The sequence below is a fragment of the Stenella coeruleoalba genome (assembly GCF_951394435.1).
Source record: "Stenella coeruleoalba genome assembly, chromosome: 13".
NCBI classification, from domain to species: Eukaryota; Metazoa; Chordata; class Mammalia; order Artiodactyla; family Delphinidae; genus Stenella; species Stenella coeruleoalba.
The window spans coordinates 36726332-36749996 of NC_137159.1; the positions used below are offsets into that span (position 1 = coordinate 36726332).

General features: G+C 38.0%; 1 protein-coding gene across 3 annotated transcripts in view; it reads right to left on the reverse strand.

Moving 5' to 3' along the window:
• Positions 1 to 23665, reverse strand: part of UGP2 (UDP-glucose pyrophosphorylase 2) — a 50716-nt gene that overhangs the window by 19211 nt on the left and 7840 nt on the right. For all 3 annotated transcript variants that reach the window (XM_079941252.1, XM_079941253.1, XM_079941254.1), the window contains 2 exons: positions 15817 to 15944; positions 14868 to 14975 (listed from right to left, as the gene is read on the reverse strand). In XM_079941252.1, the coding sequence (XP_079797378.1) occupies positions 14868 to 14975; positions 15817 to 15944 (236 nt within the window). The remainder of the gene's footprint in view (positions 1 to 14867; positions 14976 to 15816; positions 15945 to 23665) is intronic.

Genomic DNA, 23665 nt, shown 5'->3' on the forward strand with positions numbered 1-23665 from the left:
ACATTTGATACAAGAGAATTACAGGGATGTAAAGTATGGCTCACCTACTTGGTGGAACATTTTACAAAAAATAAGATACATAGAAAGAATTAAAGTATTCATGACCATAAATGAAATAGATATCAAATTAAATATACTGATAACAAATAAATATATATTCATAACCAAAGACAAAGAATATTTAAATAAGAAAAGTTACAGAACTTAAAAAAGAAATAACATCTGTAACCTTAATACAATTCTGTTGTTTTCACTGTGTCCAGGATAGCACCTGACATCTAAGAGGTACTTAGTAAATATTTGTCGAACGTATAACAACAATAATAAACATTTACTGAGCCTTTATCAGAGTGCCTGGCACATAGTAAATGCTTTATATGCATTCTCAATAATACTCATTAAAATCTTACTTTTATTATGTCTACTTTTTATGAGTGAGGAGACTGGGATTAAAGCAGTTAAATAACCTGCCGAATGTTACGTGGCTAAGAAGTAATGAAGCTGGGATTTAAAACTCTGGAGTGTGTATTCTTGACCTCACTGCCATTACAGGTAAACTGGAAAAAAAAAAACCTGTTAAGTACACTGAAGGCAGAATGAATTCAGTATACATAGGGAGGTGGTTTTGTAATGGTGGAATATATTAATGATTGACACTGAGCATGAGGTAGTTTCTCACATACCTGTTGAACAAGTATATGATTAAGAATATTATAGCTCAATATCATGAGATCAGAGATTTTAAACTATAAAAAATTGCTCAATACACATCATTAGTGTATAGAAGCTAAACTGCAAGAAGTCAGCTAGCCCTGATAAAGGGTGTTGAAAAAAGAAAAACAAAACAGGAAAAATTAAAAGTAGCCATTTCTTCAGTGGGAACCAAGAACTGTAAGAAATCGGAATTTCCGGGCTACCCTGGTGGCGCAGTGGTTGAGAGTCCGCCTGCCGATGCAGGGGACACGGGTTCGTGCCCCGGTCCGGGAAGATCCAACATGCCGCGGAGCAGCTGGGCCCGTGAGCCATGGCCGCTGAGCCTGCGCGTCCGGAGCCTGTGCTCCACAGCGGGAGAGGCCACAGCAGTGGGAGGCCCGCATACCGCAAAAACAAACAAACAAACAAACAAAACAAACAAATCGTAATTTCCTATGTAACTCAGAGTGAGAGAGACACTCCTCCACTTACCTCCTAAAAACACATTCCAACTAGCCTGCTATATAAAGCCTGCTATATAACCTCTCATCTCCTATATTTTCCAGCATCTTCTTAGTTCAGCCAAATGGATCCCTCCAAATCGACGATGAACTGCAGACACGGTCCCTACTTACCTTGTGTAGACTCAGTTCTAAAGTCACCTCTTCATCCCTAACTTGCTTAGGACTTTCCAACTCCCCAACTGCTCTTTCCTGCTATACTTGCTACGTGTACCAGAAACCCACTTATCTAAAACGTTCTAGATAGGTAGACAGTAGATTTAAAAAACAAGTTCAAACACAGAACAATGAAAAAGTTTTAGATACATAAAATATTTCAACTTTTGTACAATCGTTCACAGAGATCTTTTCTTTTGGTATGGTATGGATCTGCTGACCAGAGTTCTGTCGACTTATGTAAACCACACCAATAAGATACCATCTGTGATTTTCCAGTTTCGTTTCTTCAAAGTGGACCAAGATCTTGTGCTGAAGATTCATACTTATCTTGCCCTCACCTAATTTAACAATACTTTTTTTCTTTTTGGCTACTCATCTTTATCCAACTTTCTCAAAGGATTCAACTCAATTTTCATGGAAATAAATTTTTTAAGCCCATTTCATTCATAAAATTTAATTTCATTATGTCATTACAAAACTATAACTAGTATGAACAGGTTTGGGAACAAACACTATTAAGTTTTGGTGAACAAACCACTCCACTTAGTAAGAGAAGAACTTAGGATGATTAAGAGTAGACCCAAGCATTCAAAGAAAACGGAGAACACCAGTTAATCGCTCTAGGATGGAAGTGCGTTAGTGAACTGTCTCTGAAACTACCTTCATAGCTATTATCCCATTGTACTATAAATGTAACTTTGTGTAAACATCTCCCCACTAAACCAAAAATTCAAAATTGGTTTGCTATTGCATGCTTGTGTTGTTTATTCCTTTAGCCCTCTAGGCAGCTACACAGACCCTGAGGCGGCCAAAGCCCTCCTCCCAGCTTTAAACAGCCTCTTGTATTTACCCCATTCATTTTCTGTGTATGTTATTACATGGGAAAGGTTGGGAAGCATTGCACAAAGTTGTAAGGTGTTTAAGAGCAGTGATTGTCTTTATTTTTGCATTCCCAATAATTAAAATAGTGGATATTTGATAAATTTGTAGAGTAAAAGTAATGAGGAAAGGAGACCCTTGTCTTCAGCCAGGGAGAGAGATGTGACTGCTGAGGTAAACCTGGGCCAGCACAGCAGCAATGGGAAATGAGTCTTTTAAAATAATCTTATTTCTTTACACATTTATGTTTTCTCTCTTCTATCAGAATGAAGCTCCACTGAGTGTCAGGCCCTTGTCTATCTTGTTCACTTGTATTCTGATGCCTAGATAAATGCTTACCCCACAGTACCCATTTAATAAATATTTGTTAAATGTGTTGCTGTTAGAACTTCAAAGTCAAGTAAGAATATCTGAAGCTCTATGGGAAGGAGTGGAGCCTACTCAACAGTTCTACTCAAAGAAAGGTGGAGAAATGATGGAAAAGCCACGCTTTAAGGACTTTCAAGTTCCTTTCACACATGGATGGCAACTGGTGATTGCTCTATAACATACCAGAGTGGTTAAGAGCCTGGTCTCAGGCAGATCTGGGCCTAAATTCTGGTTCTGCCACTTACTTAATAGTTAAGTAAACCACTCAGTCTCAGAGCTTGCAATTGTGAAACAGAGAAAACAGCGAGCTCCTAGACTCATCTAAGGATCATGTAAGGAAATGCATGTGAAAGCTGAGAACATGCTTGGCACATCAGCGCAGAATAAATGTCTGCTGTTATTGCTCTTACTACTGTTGCTGATAAGCACATAAAGTAGGCCCCATTCTGTGCACTAGAGATGAAAATAGGGCTGTACTCCTTGAAGAGCTCCATTATTGTTACTAAAGGATATGAAAGAAACAGGTCTTTGGAGCCTGCCACCTGGTTCATACCAGGGCTCTTCCTTTTAGATGACTTACTAACTGAACTTCAGCTTCCTCCTTTTAAAATGAGCATAATAATAGCACCTATCTTCCAGGTCTGTTGTGAATATTAAATGAGATAACAAACACAAAGGATTCAGTACATCTGACATAAGCACCCCAACATTGAAAATAAGCATTAACTACAGAATACAGAGCTGCACATACACAGGTGTTTTTTTTTTTTTTTTTTTTTTTTGCGGTACGCAGGCCTCTCACCACTGCGGCCTCTCCCGTTGCGGAGCACAGGCTCCGGACGCGCAGGCTCAGTGGCCATGGCTCACGGGCCCAGCCGCTCCGCGGCATGTGGGATCCTCCCAGACCGGGGCACGAACCCGCGTCCCCTGCATCGGCAGGTGGACTCTCAACCAATGCGCCACCAAGGAAGCCCCATACCCAGGTTTTCATGAAATTTTTAAATGAAAAATCCTTAATGCTTTGCTTCATTAAAAAACAAAAAATTTTGGAATAGTGTTTGTTTCATGCTCTTTTGAAATAATAGAAAACTTTCCAATCTCCCAAGGGCTTTAGGACTATATACAATGAAAACACTTGTCTTTCACAAGCCTTTCTATAAAAAGAAATCTTTGTTTAATGGCTTACTTCCGCCTTTTTCCATATTTAGTCTAGTTATAGGTACCCCTCTGGCATTTCTATGTTTCTTCTCAGCTATCTTTTTTTTTTCTGAGCATGGAAGAAACATTCCATAAGCATTTTTAGCAATTATTTTGTGCTTCCTTTGACTCAGCAGGAAGTTTAAAAATGAATACGTGTAACAAAAATCAGTTTAGATAGCTTGATAATGTTTCTAGTTAAAAACACAGTGAATCTCTGCAACTTTTCTAAAAATCGAACTATTCTAAAATTAAAAGCTTATTTAAACACATATTGTAAATTGTTAACTTATTCAATTCTCATGTGTTTACCTACCTATAGCATTTTGTTTCTTACCCTTAATATTTTTGCCTCTCAAGGTCCCATACTTACTGCCCTCCCAATTAAAACTTGTAGCAACTTCCAGGACTTCCTTGGTGGTCCAGTGGTAAAGAATCTGCCTTCCAATGCAGTGTACGCGGGTTCGATCCCTGGTCAGGGAACTAAGATTCCACATGCCGTGGGGCAACTAAGCCCTTGAGCCGCAACTACTGAGCTTGTGCACCTCAAGGAGAGAGCCCGTGTGCCACAAACTACAGAGCCCAGAAGCCCTGGAGCCCACGCGCTCTGGAGCCTGCGCATCACAACTAGAGAGAGAAAACCGGCACGCCACAACGAGAGAGAAGCCCACGCACCGCAACGAAGAGCCGGCATGCCTCAACAAAGATCTGCAACTAAGACCAAATGCAGCCAAAAAATAATAATAAAATAAATAAATTAAGAAAAAAATTGTAGCAACTTCCAAATTGCTGAAGAGATTTAAAATCATAATAGTCTTATTACAACTGTATACTTTAAACCTGATAAACTAGAGAAGACAGTAAAAGAACTGACAGAAAACCTAAATGACAAAAACAAGAAACAGAGTGATTACAGATGGCAAATGATCCTACAAAGTAGGTGGTAACTGAAGAGACGTGCCAACTGCTCCCTAACCCTTACAATAATTGAGAATTTTTTTATACACACTCCAGGAAGTTCAAAGACTTTTCGATATTTTTTTTAACTGTTAAAGTCAAAAGTAATATATACAAATGGTAAAAAAAAAAAAAATTCAAATACTACAAACAGGTACATGTTCATCACCCCTTTATAGAAGTGAGCTAAAATCATAAAATTAGTCAACCTTGTGAGACATTTGGCCCATATCCTTATCAGCTAGGGTGGTAGTTTTCAAAGAACATTCCACTTCAGTATGGATTAGAAAGGACAAAGGGTGATGACCAGAGTTGGAAAGGAATTCTAACAGAAGAGATAGGAAGTCCAAAAGCCAATCTGCTTATGTGACTAGGACTAGCTCTTCACTAAAATCACCGTAAATTTCCCCTATAAGTCAACCCTCCTGTTAGTCTAACTGTGGACAAAAGATGCTTCAAAATAACTGTGACAATCCTAAATTTCCTAAAAAATAACACTGAAGCCTCTAACATCAAATCCTATTTATGCTGCATACTAGCTTTAAACTCTAAGATACTAAATAGCAGTGTGATTAAAGTGATTAAAGCAGTGTACATTGTTAGTTTAATTATATAATTCACACTGTTGGAGCAGCCCTGGAGAAATGAAGGTGGGGCAGGGGGGAAAGGCCAGAGGCTATTAAAAAAAAGTTTTACGGAAGATTAAAGAGCAGGTGGAGGGAGCTTCCCTGGTGGCGCAGTGGTTGAGAGTCCGCCTGCCGATGCAGGAGACACGGGTTCATGCCCCGGTCCGGGAAGATCCCACATGCCGCGGAGCGGCTGGGCCCGTGAGCCATGGCCGCTGAGCCTGCGCGTCCGGAGCCTGTGCTCCGCAACGGGAGAGGCCACAACAGTGAGAGACCCGCGTACCGAAAAAAAAAAAAAAAAAAAGGAGCAGGTGGAGGAAAACAAAGGCTAAAAGAAAGGCCAGATATAAAATTGAGGAGGAGATATGGGGATATATGTATACATATAGCTGATTCACTTTAATATACAGCAGAAACTAACACAACATTGTAAAGCAATTATATTCCAATAAAGATGTTTAAAAAAAAAAAACTGAGGGTAGAGGCTAGACTGACCTCTTCTTTGGAGAACTCTGAATGAAGGAAAAGGCAATACTTTAGAAAGATACGTATTTGCTTAGCTTGTGTGTTTAAGGAAAGAAGTAAAGTGGGAATCAAGCCCTACAGCTGCACAAGGAAACTGTTGGGGATAATGGAAAAGTTCTATATCTTGATTATGATGGTAGTTACACAGCTGTATGCGTTTCTGAACTCAGAAAACTTACACTAAAAAGAATAAATTTTACTGTATGTAAATTATAACTTAATCAACCTAACATTAAAAAAAGGCTATTAACAGCTAAAATGCTGATTAACCTTATAAAGTTTATCACAAGTGAAGAAACAAAAACAAGAATAAGCATCTTTTTTTTGCCTTGAACTTATTTTTTTTAATTGTAGTTGATTTACAATGTTGTGTTGGTTTCAGGTGTACAGCAAAGTGATTCAATCACATGTACACACACACACACACACACACACACATATACGCATGCACTTTTTCAGTTTCTTTTCCATTAAAGGTTATTATAAGGTACTGAATATAGTTCCCTGCGATATTACAGCAGGACTTTGTTTTTACCTATTTTACATATAGTAGTGTGTATCTGTTAATCCCAAACTCCTAATTTATCCCTCTCTCCCATCTTTTCCCCTTTGGTAACCATGTTTGTTTTCTATGTCTGTGAATCTATTTCTGTTTTGTAAATAAGTGCCTTTGTATTTTTTTAGATCCCACATATAAGTGATATCATATGATATGTGCCTTTCTCTGTCTGACTTACTTCACTTAGTATGATAATCTCTAGGTCCATTCATGTTGCTGCAAATGGCATTATTTCATTCATTTTTATGGCTGAGTAATATTCCTGTGTGTGTGTGTGTGTGTGTGTGTGTGTGTACACCACATCTTCTTTATCCATTCCTCTGTCGATGGACACTTAGGCTGTTCCCATGTCTTGGCTATTATGAATAGTGCTGCTATGAACATTGGGGTGCATGTTGTCTTTTCAAATTATAGTTTTCTCTGGATATATGTCCAGGAATGGGACTGCTGGATCATATGGTAACTCTATTTTTAGTTTTTTAAGGAAACTCCATGCTGTTTTCCATAGCAGCTGCACCAAATTACATTCCCACCAACAGTGTAGGACGGTTCCCTTTCTTTACACCCTCTCCAGCATTAATTATTTGTAGATTTTTTGATGATGGTCATTCTGACCAGAGTGAGGTTATATCTCAATGTAGTTTTGATTTACATTTCTCTAATAATTAGCAATGTTGAGCATCTTTTCATGTGCCTGTTGGTTATCTGTATGTCTTCCTTGGAGAAACGTCTCTTTAGGTCTTCTGCTCATTTTTTGACTGGGTCGTTTTTTTTTTTTATATATAGAGCCATATGAGCTGTTTGTATATTTTGGAGATTAATCCCTTGTCGGTCACACTGTTTGCAACTATTTTCTCCCATTCTGTAGGTTGTCTTTTTGTTTTGTTGATGGTTTCCTTTGCTGTGCAAAAGCTCTTAAGTTTAACTAGGTCCCATTTGTTCATTTTTGCTTTTAAGAATAGCATCTTTTAACTATTTGGGTTGATGTTTTACAATGTTGAAGAATCTAAGCAAACTGTTTGAGGTATATAATGAAGCATGGTTTTTAAATTCTGTTCCCATCTTCCACCGTTAGTGTCTCTCTTAAATGGAAACTGTAGTTTCTGACATTTTTCCCGTGTAACCCACTGGCTGAGGTTTTCAGCCAGCAACAGGAGCTGCAATGTCAGGCAAAGAGACTCAGCACCTGGCTCTCTCAGGGCCTTTCTTCTGGCTCTAGACATAGAGAAGCAGACACATCTACCATATGCTCTACAACCAGAGAACAAGCTAAATGCTATAAACCTCTTTATTTCTAGACTCCTATTATGTTCAAAGCTTTTTTCTCTTTGATTTTCCTCCCATCCTCAGAGAAGTCTTGCCTCAAGGTTACCCCAAGAGTCTACCTTAATGCCAAGAAGTCTTTCCAGAGCCCCCATGCCAGTTAGATGCTTCCATAGCACCCTATGGATTGCTTCTCACACTATTCCATAGGTAGCTGTTTCTGGATCCATTTCCTCTAAAACTCAAGGCCAAAATGCTGAAGAAGGGTCAAGACTTATTATTTTGTAGTCCCAGAATGCAGCTAGTTCCTGACAGAGAGGAAGCACCCAATAAAAGTTTCTTGAATGATATTCTAAAAAAGTACTTCTGTCCACTCTGAGAAAATGTACATTTATACAGTTTTACCTATAAGTTCAAAAAATGTACCTAGGGCCTACAATCCCTGCAGAGACTTCCTGGTTCAGATGCCTAGTGTAAACTTATTCCAGTTTCATCTTGGCTATACAATGGGATGAGCAGAGGGTCAGTTGTCCACATCTGATCTAGAATAAGGAAAAGGAATTAGTAAAATGTCCCCAAGGAATTACAGGGCATAAAGGATTATAGGTAGGTATGGGCCACCCACTCTTTTTTTTTTTTTTTTTAATTCTTCCAGTGCCAATCTTGCAGGTTCAGGGTTGTCCTGTAGTAAATAAAAATAATGGAAATTCCCTCACAGTTGTACCACAGATGAAGATGTGGGATAGGAGAACTTCACAGATGTATTGTTCTTATCTGATTATAAGACACAAAATGCCTACATAAAATATACACTTGGAGAGTATAATAATAAATTGATCTATATTAGGCCTTGCAACACATGGGCCAAGGTCCAAAAAGGTTCTCTATATGGTGGGGGTTGAGGAGGGGGGAATGGTAATGTTCAGAGGAGTGGTACTACTACCTATATCCATGCTATAATTTTCCCAAGGAACTCGATTCTGTGGGATTGGACCATCCCCAACTCTAGACACAGGGGGTGTGGTTAGAGACCCTGGTCTAACACTATTACCTAGAGTCTCTCAGAGTCAACCATGGGATTGATGTTAAAGTGGCCATATATTTACTATTTCTAAAGTGAAATAATAAATAAGTAACCAGAACAGAAGTAAGACTCATAGGCCTGTGGTCAGCCCCCTTAGTCTCATCCCCTTCCTGAAATAAGTTTCCTGTATATAAAGGCATGTGAAGGAAGGTAGTCCTGGAGAAAATTAAAGACTGTTCAATTCATCATGGAATCAAAAGGCAGGGAATGAGTTTTAGCAATATTTGCCAAATTAGTATTAGTATTTTTGATTAGATTAGTAATTCTACATATTACCATTTTAAAATTTTACTTCAAGGAAAAGATGAGGCTCTCTGGTATCCACCCATGTCCCCAGGACCATTTCCTTAAATGCTACTACCTATTTCCTTTTTGTGGAATACTTTTACATTCAGGATCTAATGTTATCTTTTTTTTTTAATTAAAAAAAAATTTTTTTTATACAGTAGGTTCTTATTAGTTATCCATTTTATACATATTAGTGTATATATGTCAATCCCAATCTCCCAATTCATCCCACCACCACCATCACCCCCCACCCTGCTTTCCCCCCTTGGTGTCCACATGTTTGTTCTCTACATCTGTGTCTCTATTTCTGCCTTGCAAACCAGTTCATCTGTACCATTTTTCTAGATTCCACATATATGTGTTAATATACGATATTTGTTTTTCTCTTTCTGACTTACTTCACTCTGTATGACAGTCTCTAGGTCCATCCATACCTCTACAAATGACCCAATTTCATTCCTTTTATGGCTGAGTAATATTCCATTGTATATATGTACCACATCTTCTTTACAGGATCTAATGTTATCTCTACACACACGCAAAACAAGTCTCTAATGGCTTTGCCATTAGCTGCTGACTACAGTTGGGAAATCTTCATCATGCTCAAAGCAAACCATCCTGTGTCATATCACAGCAGATCCTTGGCCAAATTGCCTCCAGTAAGTCTTTCAAAAAAGATGTGCAAACATTAGCTGCACAATATATTATAATTCACCTTCCAAAAGACAAATTAAAAAAATCTGTATTTTTACTCTGTACACGTATACTGTAACTTTCTCAGAATGCTTTATTATTATATTTAAACACGCTTTAATGTTTTTATACTGATAAGACTAAGAGTAAGAAAAGTTCTCAGTTATTTTGTGGAACAAAACAAAAAAATCTGTTGAAGCTAAATACCACATTGATATGATATTTTTCATGCCAATTCTCTATCTCAATCAAACAAACAAAAAGAGTTGACCCTATATAACTCCTCCCCATTCACAAATACACCCTCACCCTTTTGAGGACTATAAAACAAGAATGACAATCATAAATCAACCAGGGACTTTGTGTTCCTATCTAAATGAAAAATTTAGAGAATATTTTTCATATAATTTTCATATAAATGATAATGTACTTTATTGTCATCAGAGGTCATGGCCAGCCAGGTGATAACAGGTTTTAAGTTAGGGCTCAAAAGAGCCCGTCAGTCCCAATACCTTCTTGAGTAGGCTCTGTATCTTCCCATATCTTTTATCTATTTCCCATCCCTCTCCATCCTCAACACTTAAGCTCAAACATTAAGCTTGGCGAGGAACAAGACACTCTTACGGCCTCTCTAGAAAGCAATTAAATGGTCCAATGAAGCTGTACATGCTGACTGGTCCCTCCTTGCTAGTCAAAAACATTAACCTTATTTTTTTAAAAACTTTCCTTAAGTAGCTAAATATCAAGATAACTAAATGAATGTAATGATCAAGATTAACACTCACAAAATGGGGGCAAAGCATTATCCATGGCATAACTCCATAAATTGCGTTCTTCTTCTAAGCATAATTCAATAAAATATGGGCTCAATAGGCTTTTCAAAAACAAAACACGTATGTCAGAGAACAGACTGGTGGTTGCCAAAGGGGAGGAGGAAGTGAAATGTGTGATGGGGATCCAGAAGCACAAACTTTCAGTTATAAAATAAATAAGTCATGGGGATGTAAAGTAAAACATGGAGAGTACAGTCAATAACATTGTATTAACTCTGTATGGTGACAGATGGTAACTAGACTTACAGTGGTGATCATTTAGCAATGCATACAAATGTTAAATTAAATCACTATGTTGTACATCTGAAAGTAATAAAATGTTGTATGTTAGTTATACCTCAATAAAAAATATATATAAAAAATATATATATATATATGTGCTCACTGACAGAGCTAAAATGAAGTATTCAACACAGTAGGCAAGAATGAGTAAGTAAAACTTGACAACATAAAATTTCAATGTCTCTCTATAAGTATATCCTCCAATCTAGTATTTACAAAAAAATAGTTTTACCTAAAATGTAATCATCTGAATTGAAAAAGGCATTTGAGGTCAGTTTTCTGGGAACCAAAGAAGTAAACTACTGAAGATCTTCTAAAAATAAATACACTAAAATGGGGTCAACAAACTTTTTCCATAAAGGTCCAGAAAGGAAGTATTTCGGGTTTTGTAAGCCGTATAGTCTTCATCACAACTATTCAACTCTGCCATTGTAGTATCACAGCATTGTAACAGCTATAGACAATATGTAAATGAGTAAGTGTGGTTGTGTTCTGAAAACTTTATTTACAAAACAAGGTGGCCAACTCCTACACAAAAATATAGATCCTCTGTCATAACAATGTTTATATGCAAGGATGACATGAGAAATGTCACTCTAAATGGCTATTCTCTGACAATAATTTCTTTTTAGTTAAGAGGGTACAGTATCACCTGCATTTAAAAAATAAAAACCTATGTTCAGGCTTCCCTGGTGGCACAGTGGTTAAGAATCTGCCTGCCAACACAGGGGACACGGGTTCGAGCCTTCGTCTGGGAAGATCGCACATGCTGCAGAGCAACTAAGCCCATGTGCCACAACTAATGAGCCTGTGCTCTAGAGCCCTCGAGCCACAACTACTGAGCCGCGTGCCACAACTACTGAAGCCCGCGCGCCTAGAGCCCGTGCTCCGCAACAAGAAAAGCCACCGCAATGACAAGCCCGCGCACTGCAACGAACAGTAGCCCCCGGTTGCTACAACTAGAGAAATCCCGCACGCAGCAACGAAGACCCAACACAGCCAAAAACAAATAAATTTTTTAAAATGCTTAAAAAAAAAAAAAAAAAGAACCTATGTTCACTAAATAATATGTTTTGAAAGGAAAACTAACCTCTATATAACCTCTATGACCAGAGAGTAAAAAGCCTGGGAGTGGGGAGGAGAGGGAGGGAGCCGGAGGAGTGTAGGGGAAGCAAGGTGAATGAATATTAACCTATAATTTGTATTCTCAGAACTACTTGCCAAAGCTAATAGTTAACAGAGTATGTAAGACACATTTGTGCCCTCAAGAAGCTCATAACATAGTTAAAAGAGCAAACTTATTTTTTCCCTCTGCATTTCAAAACCCTCAACATTAAGGGCACATGGGATTATAAGAACATTTTTTAAAAGATGCTCACAACCTAGGCTTTAAAATAAAGACATATATATATATATATATATATATATTTTTTTTTTTTTTTTTTTTGCGGTACGCGGGCCTCTCACTGTTGTGGCCTCTCGCGTTGCGGAGCACAGGCTCCGGACGCGCAGGCTCAGCGGCCATGGCTCACGGGCCCAGCCGCTCTGCGGCATGTAGGATCTTCCCGGACCGGGGCACGAACCCGTGTCCCCTGCATCGGCAGGCGGACTCTCAACCACTGTGCCACCAGGGAAGCCCCCAAAGACATATTTTTAATGGAGACTTACATTTTTATAAACAGAAAGAGAAAAGACTTCATGAAATCATATTACATCCAGAATTCTATATTTCTTTCTTTTTATTTTTCTATATCAATTCAGCATTCCTATCAGTAACTACAGCTCACTGCAGGGGCACAGCCTCCTGAAAGGATTTGTCAAGACCTTGTTTGGAATGGTGGCGCTGAACTGGAAAAATCCCTAGGTGGTTCTGATCCCTCTACTTGCTTCCTCCCCCCGACTCCAATCCCCATGCCAAGAAACCCTACTATGTATCATAATCTTCTCTCAAAATACACAAAGGCAGATTTCTCCATTGCGAAAGCAGAATCCTGAATCATAAAATATACTGAAAGTAATCAATTTTTGTGCCTTCCTTCAAGGTAGGCTCTATCATCAAAAGGTTAAGTTTGTGTAACGAGAAAAAAAATTCCCAAGTCTGCAAGAATTAAGAAGAAAACCTTTATCCCCAGGTCTGTCATTAATCAGAAAAGTAAAGTCATTTCAACTAAGAATAAATTCCTAGCAAAAATATTAAGTATTTAAAGTGGGAAAATACATAATGTATAAATTTTTTATTATAATTTTAGGCCTACTCCCAAACATTCTTTTTTTAATCTGACTGAATTTACAACTAGTTCCTTTTTAAAATTATATACCTAACCAGAAGATTGCTCTAAATAATTTTTCAGGAGAAAATATCATTAATTCTACCACTTAAAAGCAGAAAAATAAATCACAGTACATCACTAGAGCGAAGGAAATCAAAGACTAAAATAGAAGACCCTAAAGAAAAAAAAAATATATATATATGCACACTGTAATTGGCAAGCACTACAGACAAGAGGAATTTTAACTTCAACATCAAAAATGAGAGTCCTCAAGGTGAATGCTTAGGTGGGATTTTTTTTTTTTTGCTTTGTTTTCTTTTTTTACCATGAACATGTAATTTATAATTTTTAAGTTTTATAACTGAAAGACAATTTTGACATATAGGAAAAAAAGTACTCTTCACCAGGAACTACATTTAAGATTTTCTCATTAGAAGAAATATGAGGGACTCCACTAGCTTAAGCCACCAGATATGGTATACAAATGAATGCATGCAGTTATGTCCCAATAAAACTTTACAAAAGACAAGCAGTGGTGCAGCCCTCAGACAGTAGTTTGCCAAACTCCTGCTTAAAACAGCCCTGTTTTTAAACCAATATTAGATTATTTAAGATTACAGATACATAAGAGATAAACTATCTACATGCAATTATTCCACTCCATCAAGTCTTTTCTACCTTCAGTGAAAAATGCCACAAGCAGCAGTGGTCAAAACTGCTGACAGGAAAGGAAAGAAAGGCCACTGTGTTAACCAAACCTGTCCCTGAAACAATCACTTAATTTAGATCAATCATTCAACTCAGGATACATGGTCTCCTAGCCTCAAAGACTAGTAAGAAGACAACACATGCATACAAACAACTGCTACTAATTAGGCTGGCTTACTACCTCAGCATGATAGAAATAACCACGAACATCTGCAAAATGTTTCATGGTTTAACATGTTTCCATATGTTTCTTAAGAGAGTCTCATAACAACCCTGTGAAGTACAGAAAGCACTTGGTATCATTCTCATTTTACACAAAGCTCAAAAGCATTAGAGCTAGGATTTGAACCTCCGATACTACCGCATTACACCTCTTCAGTGCAGCTTTCTGCTAGGAGCTGACAACAGAGGTGGAGGCATTTAGACTGAGCCTCAAAGAATGAGCAGGATTTTGATAGGTGAAGAGCCCATAGCATTCCAAGGAAACAACATACACAGAAGTCTAGAAGCAGGGAAATACTATGTGTGTGAAGGGAATGCTGGGTTGGTTCAAGAAAGGCAGGCAAGGGAAATACAGCTAGAAAGATGGGTTGAAAGCATAGGGAGAGCTTTAAGTACCTGACAGTGACTGTACATGACCCTATAGGCAATGAGAAATCAGATGGTTTGGAGATGGAAGAAAACATAATGAAGCTCTTACCATGTGTTTAAACAAAAGAACTGCCTCATATTCAAGGATGTTAAGTTATGAGGTAGTGTTATAGGGAGATTAGACTTTCATAAGTGCTCTGCAGGACTGGATAGATGGGTCTAAAAGAAAGGAAAGTAGTAGCAGGCTATCTCTGTAGTTTCAATGTCTGAATTGATGGTTCCTACAGGTACCCTATAGTATCCCACCCCCAAAAGTTAAACCAGTGTCTGAAATTACCTTAAATTTTCCTACATTTTATCCAAAACTTACCGAATCTTCTGGAGGTTTCTGGATTTTTCCCCAATCCACAGAAGGTCCCTTTTCTTGCAAAAATCTATGAAATAGCTTCCGAAATCCATCAAGGTCTTTTTTAGTGTGCTATGAGAATAGAAGTCGTTGTTATAACTAGCAGAATGCTTAATATTTAATAAAAACAGACATATATTGTACATTTAAAATACCTTTCAGTGAAATTCTTATACGTTTAAAACATGGAGTACAGCAGAGACTTTTTTACACCCCAATTTAAAACTAAAGAGGAAAAAAAGCTAATAGGAACCACACTTAAAGGAATACAAGTACACTCGCCATCTCCCACCTGTATCATGTAATCTGAACACCATTTGGCCTGTGGGAATTCCAACTGGTTCTCTACATTTACTCACCAATGTATTTCTCTACTTCTTTTAAGTGACAATTAATCTTCACCAAAAGAACAAGAAGGAACAAAAATCAGCTAACCTCAAAACATTAAGTATAAATTGAAATTTGAAAATGAAAAGGATAATCTATTGATTTATAAGTAGAAAAGTAAACACCTGCCTATTCTGGGAAACCTCTATCATAGCTGTCAGAGTAGCATAGTTCTGTTAGAACTGGCTCTTTGGAAAAGGCATGCAGGATATAAGGTTGATCAATTAACTTCTCACAATTTTAACACTGGTATCCATTTTTCCATCCAATGATACCAAAACACAGATCACATAAATTGTAATTTTGTTCTGATTCTTTCAAACTTTAGAAACTTACCAGAATTTAAAAAATAAAAAAGACAATGGTTTTATAATGGGCAAATATTGAAAATCCTTAATTATTGAGCAATCCTAATTTTTTAAATATATCACTACATCTTGTGCTTATTTCAGGCTAGATGATCAGTAGCAGCAATAGCAACTCAGTATGTAGATGGATGAAAGCAAAAACAGTGTAGGGTCCTTACTTCAAACTCATGTGATGGTGCTGTGGTGAGTATCTTTTCTAGTTCCTTCTTCACAGATAATTCTAGTTCTTGTCGAATGACTTCTTGGAACTGAGAAGCGCCATCTTGAGACATTGCTTTGCTGAGATCTTAAAACAAAAATATAAAAACCACAGACTGAGAACTCAGACAGCCATTCAAACAGCTGGTAAACCACAACCAATTTATTTCTGGTGTGCCAGCAAATGAAAAGGGCTCAATCTTCTGGTCCCATCAATCTCCAGGAGGATTTTAGCATTGTCAACTAGTTATGACTCAATAATCATATGCACTCAAATTTGACTGTTTGGTACATCTATATGCTTTACAGGTGTATCTAAAATACTAAACACTTTGGGGGAGATGAAGCAGGTGTAAGTAAAATGATTAATCTTCATTTGAGCATATAGTTCCATCTCCGCTGATGTTTTTCCGTCCTAGCTGTCAAAGCTGGAAAAAAATGAGAACGCCTGGAATAACATTAATAAGGGCATATTTTATAGAACCTGTCCTTATGGAACTGCTGCCTCATAAGAGAACTGAAGGGTTTGGCAACTGAAGCCAAATTGACTCCTTCCTCCTCCAGGACAGATGAAAATTTTAAGGAATCCTTTCCATTTTAGAAGGGGAGCCACTCTAGTTCATATTCCTCCCTAAAGAAGAACCTCTTGAGAGATACTGGCTATTCCAAAGTGCCTCTACTTTCCTGGCATCAAAATTTTCATTTTAAAAGGAGAAGGGCACAGGGCTGCCTCCCTGTTTCTGGTTCCTAATTTCAGCCAAACTTTTCAATGCTCATGTGTGTTGGACAAGACTATCAGGACTTCTGGCATAGCTGGGCACCTCTATGACAGATGGATCTCACTAAAGGTGACAGAAATGCCCCTTAGATGAAAACAAACAAAGAAAAACGCAGAAAAAGAAAACATCCCAGGCCCAAGTGCCTTAGGAGAAAAATGCCAACAAGGTTGTTTTACATACTTCATTATCTAGACAGAAATTACCCTGTCTACTTCTTGTAAAATAAGGAACAATCGGATTATTGTTCACCCCCTCTTTATCCTCAATACCTAACTCAATCTTATTTTATAAATGTATTTTTGAAGCTTATGTTCAAACATTTCTTTTGATAGCTAGTTAGTTCTACAAATGTTGGTTAATTTAGCAAAACCATATTTCAATATACCTAAAAACACTCCCACATACCATAAATTCCTTCATTTGTTATCTGGGCAGAAGGAAGCATATAGACAGAATTAAAGGCAACATAATCAATATTTTAAAGATAGTTTTAAGAGCAGAAATTAGTAAATTACTATTAAAAATTAGTAAATATGTAAGTCCTGACGTAATTTAATGTAGACAGCCTTTCCCAAACACCGAAAAATGTTAACAAATGAGTTATTTATCATAGCTCTTCAAAATAAAAAGTATATACACAATTTCCAACACATTAAAATTAAAAAAAATACAAGGGAGTTTGGTGAAAGCACACAACCTAATCCTAAAATAGTGTTTTCTAAATGTGCTTTTCTTAAAGGCTTAAGTTTATGGACTCCAGTAAAACTACCAAAATGACCCACACTGTAGTTCATAAATAACTTCTTTGTGAGCTAAGAAACATCATAAGAAACACACACCTGTATGTTCCATAAACAACATAAAGATATGTTTCAACTCGTAAGTAGCAATTTGATTATAATATGTAAAAAATGATGATAATGGATGAACACGTTAGCATAACTTTTTTTTGCACATAAAGGGTTTACTTTAAATTTTTTAAGGATAGGATAGAGTTACATAATTATAAAATTACAGAATTAACAGACTTATATTGTTTATACTTATAAATGCAGAGAACAGGTAACTGTCTACACATTGTATGAAATAAAATTAAAAATGAATTCAAGCTTGAAAGTTGAGGTCATTTACCTAATTTTAAAATGCAAATACGAAGACCTCTGAACTATATACATTCACTTAAACTGCACTAATGATGGAAAACACAAAAAGCACAGCATTCCCAAGGAACCACAGACATTTCGACCATAATTATTTTCTGTTATAATAATTGTTCCTATTTTGTCTTCCGAGAACTTTTTTTTTTTTTTTTTTAAGACAATCACCTCAAGAATGTTTTTAGACAGTACAATTTGTGACAATCAAAACACAGTCTTCTAGGGCTTCCCTGCTGGTGCAGTGGTTGAGAGTCCGCCTGCCGATGCAGGGGACACGGGTCCATGCCCCAGTCCGGGAGGATCCCAGATGCCGCGGAGCAGCTAGGCCCGTGAGCCACAACTACTGAGCCTGTGCTCTAGAGCCCGCGAGCCACAACTATTGAGCCCTCGCGGCTAGAGCCCGTGCTGTGCAACAAGAGAAGCCACCGCAATGAGAAGCCCGCGCACCTCAACAAAGAGTAGCCCCCTCTCGCAGCAACTAGAGAAAGCCCGCGCGCAGCAACGAAGACCCAACGCAGCCAAAAAAAAAAAAAAAAAAAAAAAACTCGAGTTGTGACAAATATCCCTAACTTTGATTGGTTTGATATAGCACCAAATGCAGATGAAGAACAATTTGTATTCCTTCTACCCCTCTACAAATCTTAACAGCTTTTACAACAAAGAACGTTATAAGCCTATTACCTCTTCCACCTCATTCCACTGCTGTTTCCTTCCCCTTCCCCTGGGCAAAGTGCTACTATGAAGTTCTGATTTTAAGTGATTAAAGAATAAGGGTTTTTAAGGAATAAAGAATTTTCAATCTTAAGCAGCTGGCACAGACTAGGAAGCATGGAGCTAGAAACCATTTCTCTTTGCAGTGACCTCTTTTATCCATCCTGAATTTTTTAAGAAAGGTCTGGAATTTCTGGTAGGAAAAGACGTATAGAACTCAGAAGCTTTCTTGGACTTAACATTCTCAGGTTACACTTCTGGCAATGGCAGCTGTGTTTCTAATGGAAGGTCAATTAAAGAATCCACTGAATAATGCAAGCTTTCTAACCTCCTAAGATGTTTTGTACCACCTCACTTCCTAGCAATAGAGAATTGATCCCCCTCCACTTTAGACAGAGCGTTTTAGGAATCAAACATTTCATTACCTCAATCATAAATCAAAACATTTTTAGACACGAGATGGAGCATTTAATCTACCCTCAACATTTTACAGATGAGGAAACTGAGGGTGAAAAGTTAAATGACCTACCCAAAGTCACAGGGCAGGCTAATGCTGGAAGCAAAGCCAATTTATTCTGAGCCCAATTCCACCACAGTGAGGTAGAAATATCCTGCTCATTTTTTCCCTCCTAGTCTGGCTCTTTTTAATCTTTGGCACAAAATCCCCAAATAACACTCTCCTCTGAAAGCATGTCTATCAGAATGTCTTCTTATGCCCAGTTGGAACAGATGGGAAACTCCCTACCACATGAACCTGGGTTTACTAGAATTGTCTTAGTTGACTTAATGACAATTTAGTAAATTGGGGATAGAACAAGCAGTAGGCCTTTCGAAACTTTTCCCGTACCTCAATTTCCTAATTCTTTCCTGTTTACGAGAACTAAGATTTCAACACCATCGACTTTCCCCTATCCAACTGGAGCCAAAAAAAGAGGGAGGGGAAGAGAAGAGGAGGAGGAAAGGAATAGAATTGAGAAGTAGGAGACTAGCAAGTGATTGTTTTCATTTCTTAATTCAGGTATTTCATTTTATCCATTTCAGCAACTAAGAAGTGTACATAATACCCTTCCCTGACATCCTGATATTGGCAAACAAAACAACTTCACATTCCAAAGCAGAAAGCTAGCTTCACAAGGAGCAGGCCAGAGATAACACCTAGAGCAACGAAGAAGGTGAGGAGCCCTCCCTCCCAGGCCACCTCCCACCACTCGTTAGATCTGATTAGTCCCAACCTTCCTTGGAAACCCACAATGAAAGGTACCCAAAGTCATAGAATTGGCAAGCTCACTTAATCTTAAACCAGGAAATGACCTGTGAGCCAAATAAGTACGAAACTCTAAGAACGTAATGGCAACTGAAAATAACCATGAATAAAGCCGAGGACATATGCTGAGTAGACTTATGACTTATTAAACCTAAACAGCCTCTCCCGGGCTCTTACTGCAGTCCTTTAAACCAGTTGTTTGCAAATATTCCTCTAGAAAAGCTCTTATTCTTTGGATTCAGCTACCCAGTATTATCTTACATCTTCTCCTACCTCTCTAACCATGCCTCAGTTTCCATAACTGGCTCCTTCTTTCTTCTCCTACTTCCTGGGTTTCCTAAGATTCTGTCCTCAGACCATTTCCCCCCTCAATTATTTCCTTATCGATCTCCTTACTGATAACTCCCAAATACATCCTGATCTTTTTTTCCTGAGCTCCAGGCTCATTCCCTACTGCCTTCTAGACCTTTTGCACCTGGATAACCAGCTGGGTACCTCAAGCTCAACATGTCCAAAACAAAACTCATCATCTAAACTAAATTCATCTCCCTGCCTCCACCCCTCCCGCCCCGGCACCCCATGGCATTAACATTCTCCTAGTCACTCCGAGGTGACCTAGAAATCTCAGTCACAGTTGGCTCTTCCCTCCTTTCCCCCTCACATTACATCCAATCCAATACCAAACTTCCTAACTGAACTGCCACCATTCCATTCATTGCTTTCCATTCCCACTACTGCTACTTTAATTTCACTCTCCTGGTCATGATGACAACAGCTTTCTAACTAGTCTACCCATCTGTCACTCTAATCTGGTGGTACCAGGCAGAATGGATTTGTTCCCTTAAACTGCAACTCTAATCATGTCACTTCTCCATTTGATGGGATTTTCATTTGATGGGAAAGAAATACAAATTCCTTAGCCAGACATACCTTAAAAGCCAAGCTGAAGTACTTTTCTGAGTAGCCAAAGAAAGTGCTCAAGCAGAATGCCTAAAGGCTCCAAGTTCCTGTCTCAATAGTACTTCTAAAACTTTAATATGCATGCAGATCACCTGGAGGGCTTGTTAAAACACACGATTCCTGGGCAAGCTCCCAGAGATCCTGCCTCTGGGTCTGGAGTGAGGAGAATATGCATTTCAAATAACTGAATGCAGCCAGTATTGCCTTGAGTAGCTCTGATATAGACTCTACTCCATTTATTTGAACATGTTTGTATCAGCCATGCATATCAATCATCTTCCTACCCCATTGCTATTCTGGTCACCTATTCTCTGCTCCAAGGCCTTCAGAAATGGCACCAGGCCCAGACTGGTCTAAAGCCTTCCCAGGGACTGGTTTAAATGTGAAACATAAAATGATTCTGGCCAGTGAGCAACAAAGATATAGTTTGCAAAGACCTTTGGATAAAGGCGTTCCTCACTGAAAAAAGAGACACCTGAGAAAAAATAGTACCTTTTCCATCCCTGGCCACAATGAGTACGTGTCCACCCCTCACCTTCAGTTTCTTCTGCCATTTAGTGACTTTGAAGAAAGCTGACCCAATAACGAGACAAATATACTTAAGAGAAGGAAGAAAAGACTGATGCAGTCTTTGCACGGAATCAACCAACCCTGGAACATCCTACTTCAAGATTCATGTGATGTAAGTAAGTCCCTCATTTTTTAAGCCAACTGAGTTGGTATTTTTCTGCTCTATGAAATTAAAACCATCCTATTATAAGACTGTTCCAAAACACAGGAGAGAAAAATAGAAATTAAAGGCCCAGTTGTAAATTCCAAAGTCATGAGAATCATCCCAACACCCGGGAAACTCCCTGATCCCTCAGCCCCCAAAAGCTCAAACTCTGTGAGTTGAATAGCATCTACTATTGTGGAGGTGGCATTCCTTGTGTTCTAGGTGGTGGCTTCTGAACGTTCAAAGAGGCCTTCCTTTCTACCACAACTCGGCTATGTGGAGGTTTTAATCTGCGCTGTATCAGACACATATCAAATACCCCCAAAACTTTAATTCTTTGCTGAGATGTCTGTCTGTATCACCTTACGGGCACAAGCCATATAGTGTTATTCAACTTTTTTTCCTATACCTACCTCAACACCTGGCACAGTACAGGCACCTGATTTGGAGATCAAGACTTAACTTCTCATGTTAGTGGTTTGAACAGCCAGGAATATATTATTTGTGTGTCCAATTTAAATGTAATCTCTTCCTAGAAATCTTTCTAAACTAAGCACAGTTGCCCATTACATGCTCATATGGTAGATCCTTGAACCTCCCCTTTGACATCATACTTTCTAAAATTTATTCAATGTATATCTTACCCAACAATATCCAAGAATATATTGTGTCTATTTTGTTCACCACTGTATACCCAATGTATTCATAAAACAGAGCTTGAAACATAGTACTCAAGTAATGTTTATTAATTAATGAGTTAAGCCTATTAATTAATGAGTTAAGCCTATTAATTAATGAGTAAGAGCCTATTATGATACTGCAATGTGCTGGGTATAAAGAAGGTAGAGTCCTGTCCAGTGGAGGTTGTACCCGGTAAGGCCAAAGAGAAAGTGTTCAAGAGCTATGATTTCCAGTCATGGAGAAATGGGGCTAAGAAAAGTATGGTCCGTGTCTTGAGTACCTGAAGTACCTAAGGCTTCTCAAGCAGAGGCTGATTTAACAGTCAAGTATCATGGATGTGGTCAAAGAAATTCCAAACTTGTAGGCAGTTTAGACAAAATGACCTCTAAATTTCCTTTCAATTTTTATTACTATGTATAAATGTCACCATAATGTTTTCACTAACTTTAGAAATTAAACAAAATTGGGCAATTTATATATTCAAATTTAGCTTCATTTAGGAAAAACACAGAAAAATAAAGTTCGTGTCATTCAATCATAAAGAAAAATCAATTAGTTGGTCTTATACAATTTTATATGATCTTTCAGTATTAAAGTCAATATTATTTTAGCTTATAAACTATAGTATGACTGTTTACATTTACATAGATTTTTAAATGACTCAGCCATGTACATCCTAACACTTGCATGGGTCACAGCCATATGAATGCTTAATAAATGATTTTTGATTAACAAAAATTAAAAGGTACCAGGCTTTTGAGAACTGTTCCAGCACTGAACATGCAGAGCTACTTAATAATCAAGATTTTTGCTAATCATGCATTGCTTGCTTAAAAAATATTTTTAACTGTTAGAATTTATACATAAACCAGACTTCTCATTAATAATTAACCTTGCTCTCATACAACAGACTAGCTCTTAAAACAAAAACAACAAAAACCAAAAAAACAGAAAATATCACTTCTGGAAAACAGAACATTCAGGAGAGATGTGCCAACTAGTTAAATAATATCACTCTGCAACAAGTTTAATGGATGGTAAGGGGCCTATCACACCCATTTCCCATTTGTTGAGAGGAGAGAAAAGGGTTACAACATAAAATCACCATCAAGGACCAAAAAATGATTTGACAGGCCTGCCGTGTAATTTGATACATGTGCATTTAGATAAAATTTTTAACCTTGTAAAGGCTTTAAGGTCAGTGAGTCTAATTCCCTTATCTTGGAGATGAAACAGAGCCTAGAGATGCTGACTTGCCTAAGGTCACAGTGGCAGCCAAGCAAGAATCCCAACCCTGCTGCGTGGCGCCCTGCCTCTTCTTCCTGGAGGAAGTTCTCCCTGTCTCTGTTACAGTGGTGTATTACGTAGTTTACCACCTCCAGGCTGTATGCCACCAAATCTGAATGAAAACTGCAAAAACTCAAATATGTCTATCAAGTGAAGTTACTGCGTGAAGTGAAAACTACATATCAGAATAAGCATTCTCTTGTGCGCTTCAACTTTTCCTTCTATATTGTTTATTTTCTGGGCAATGAAAAATTG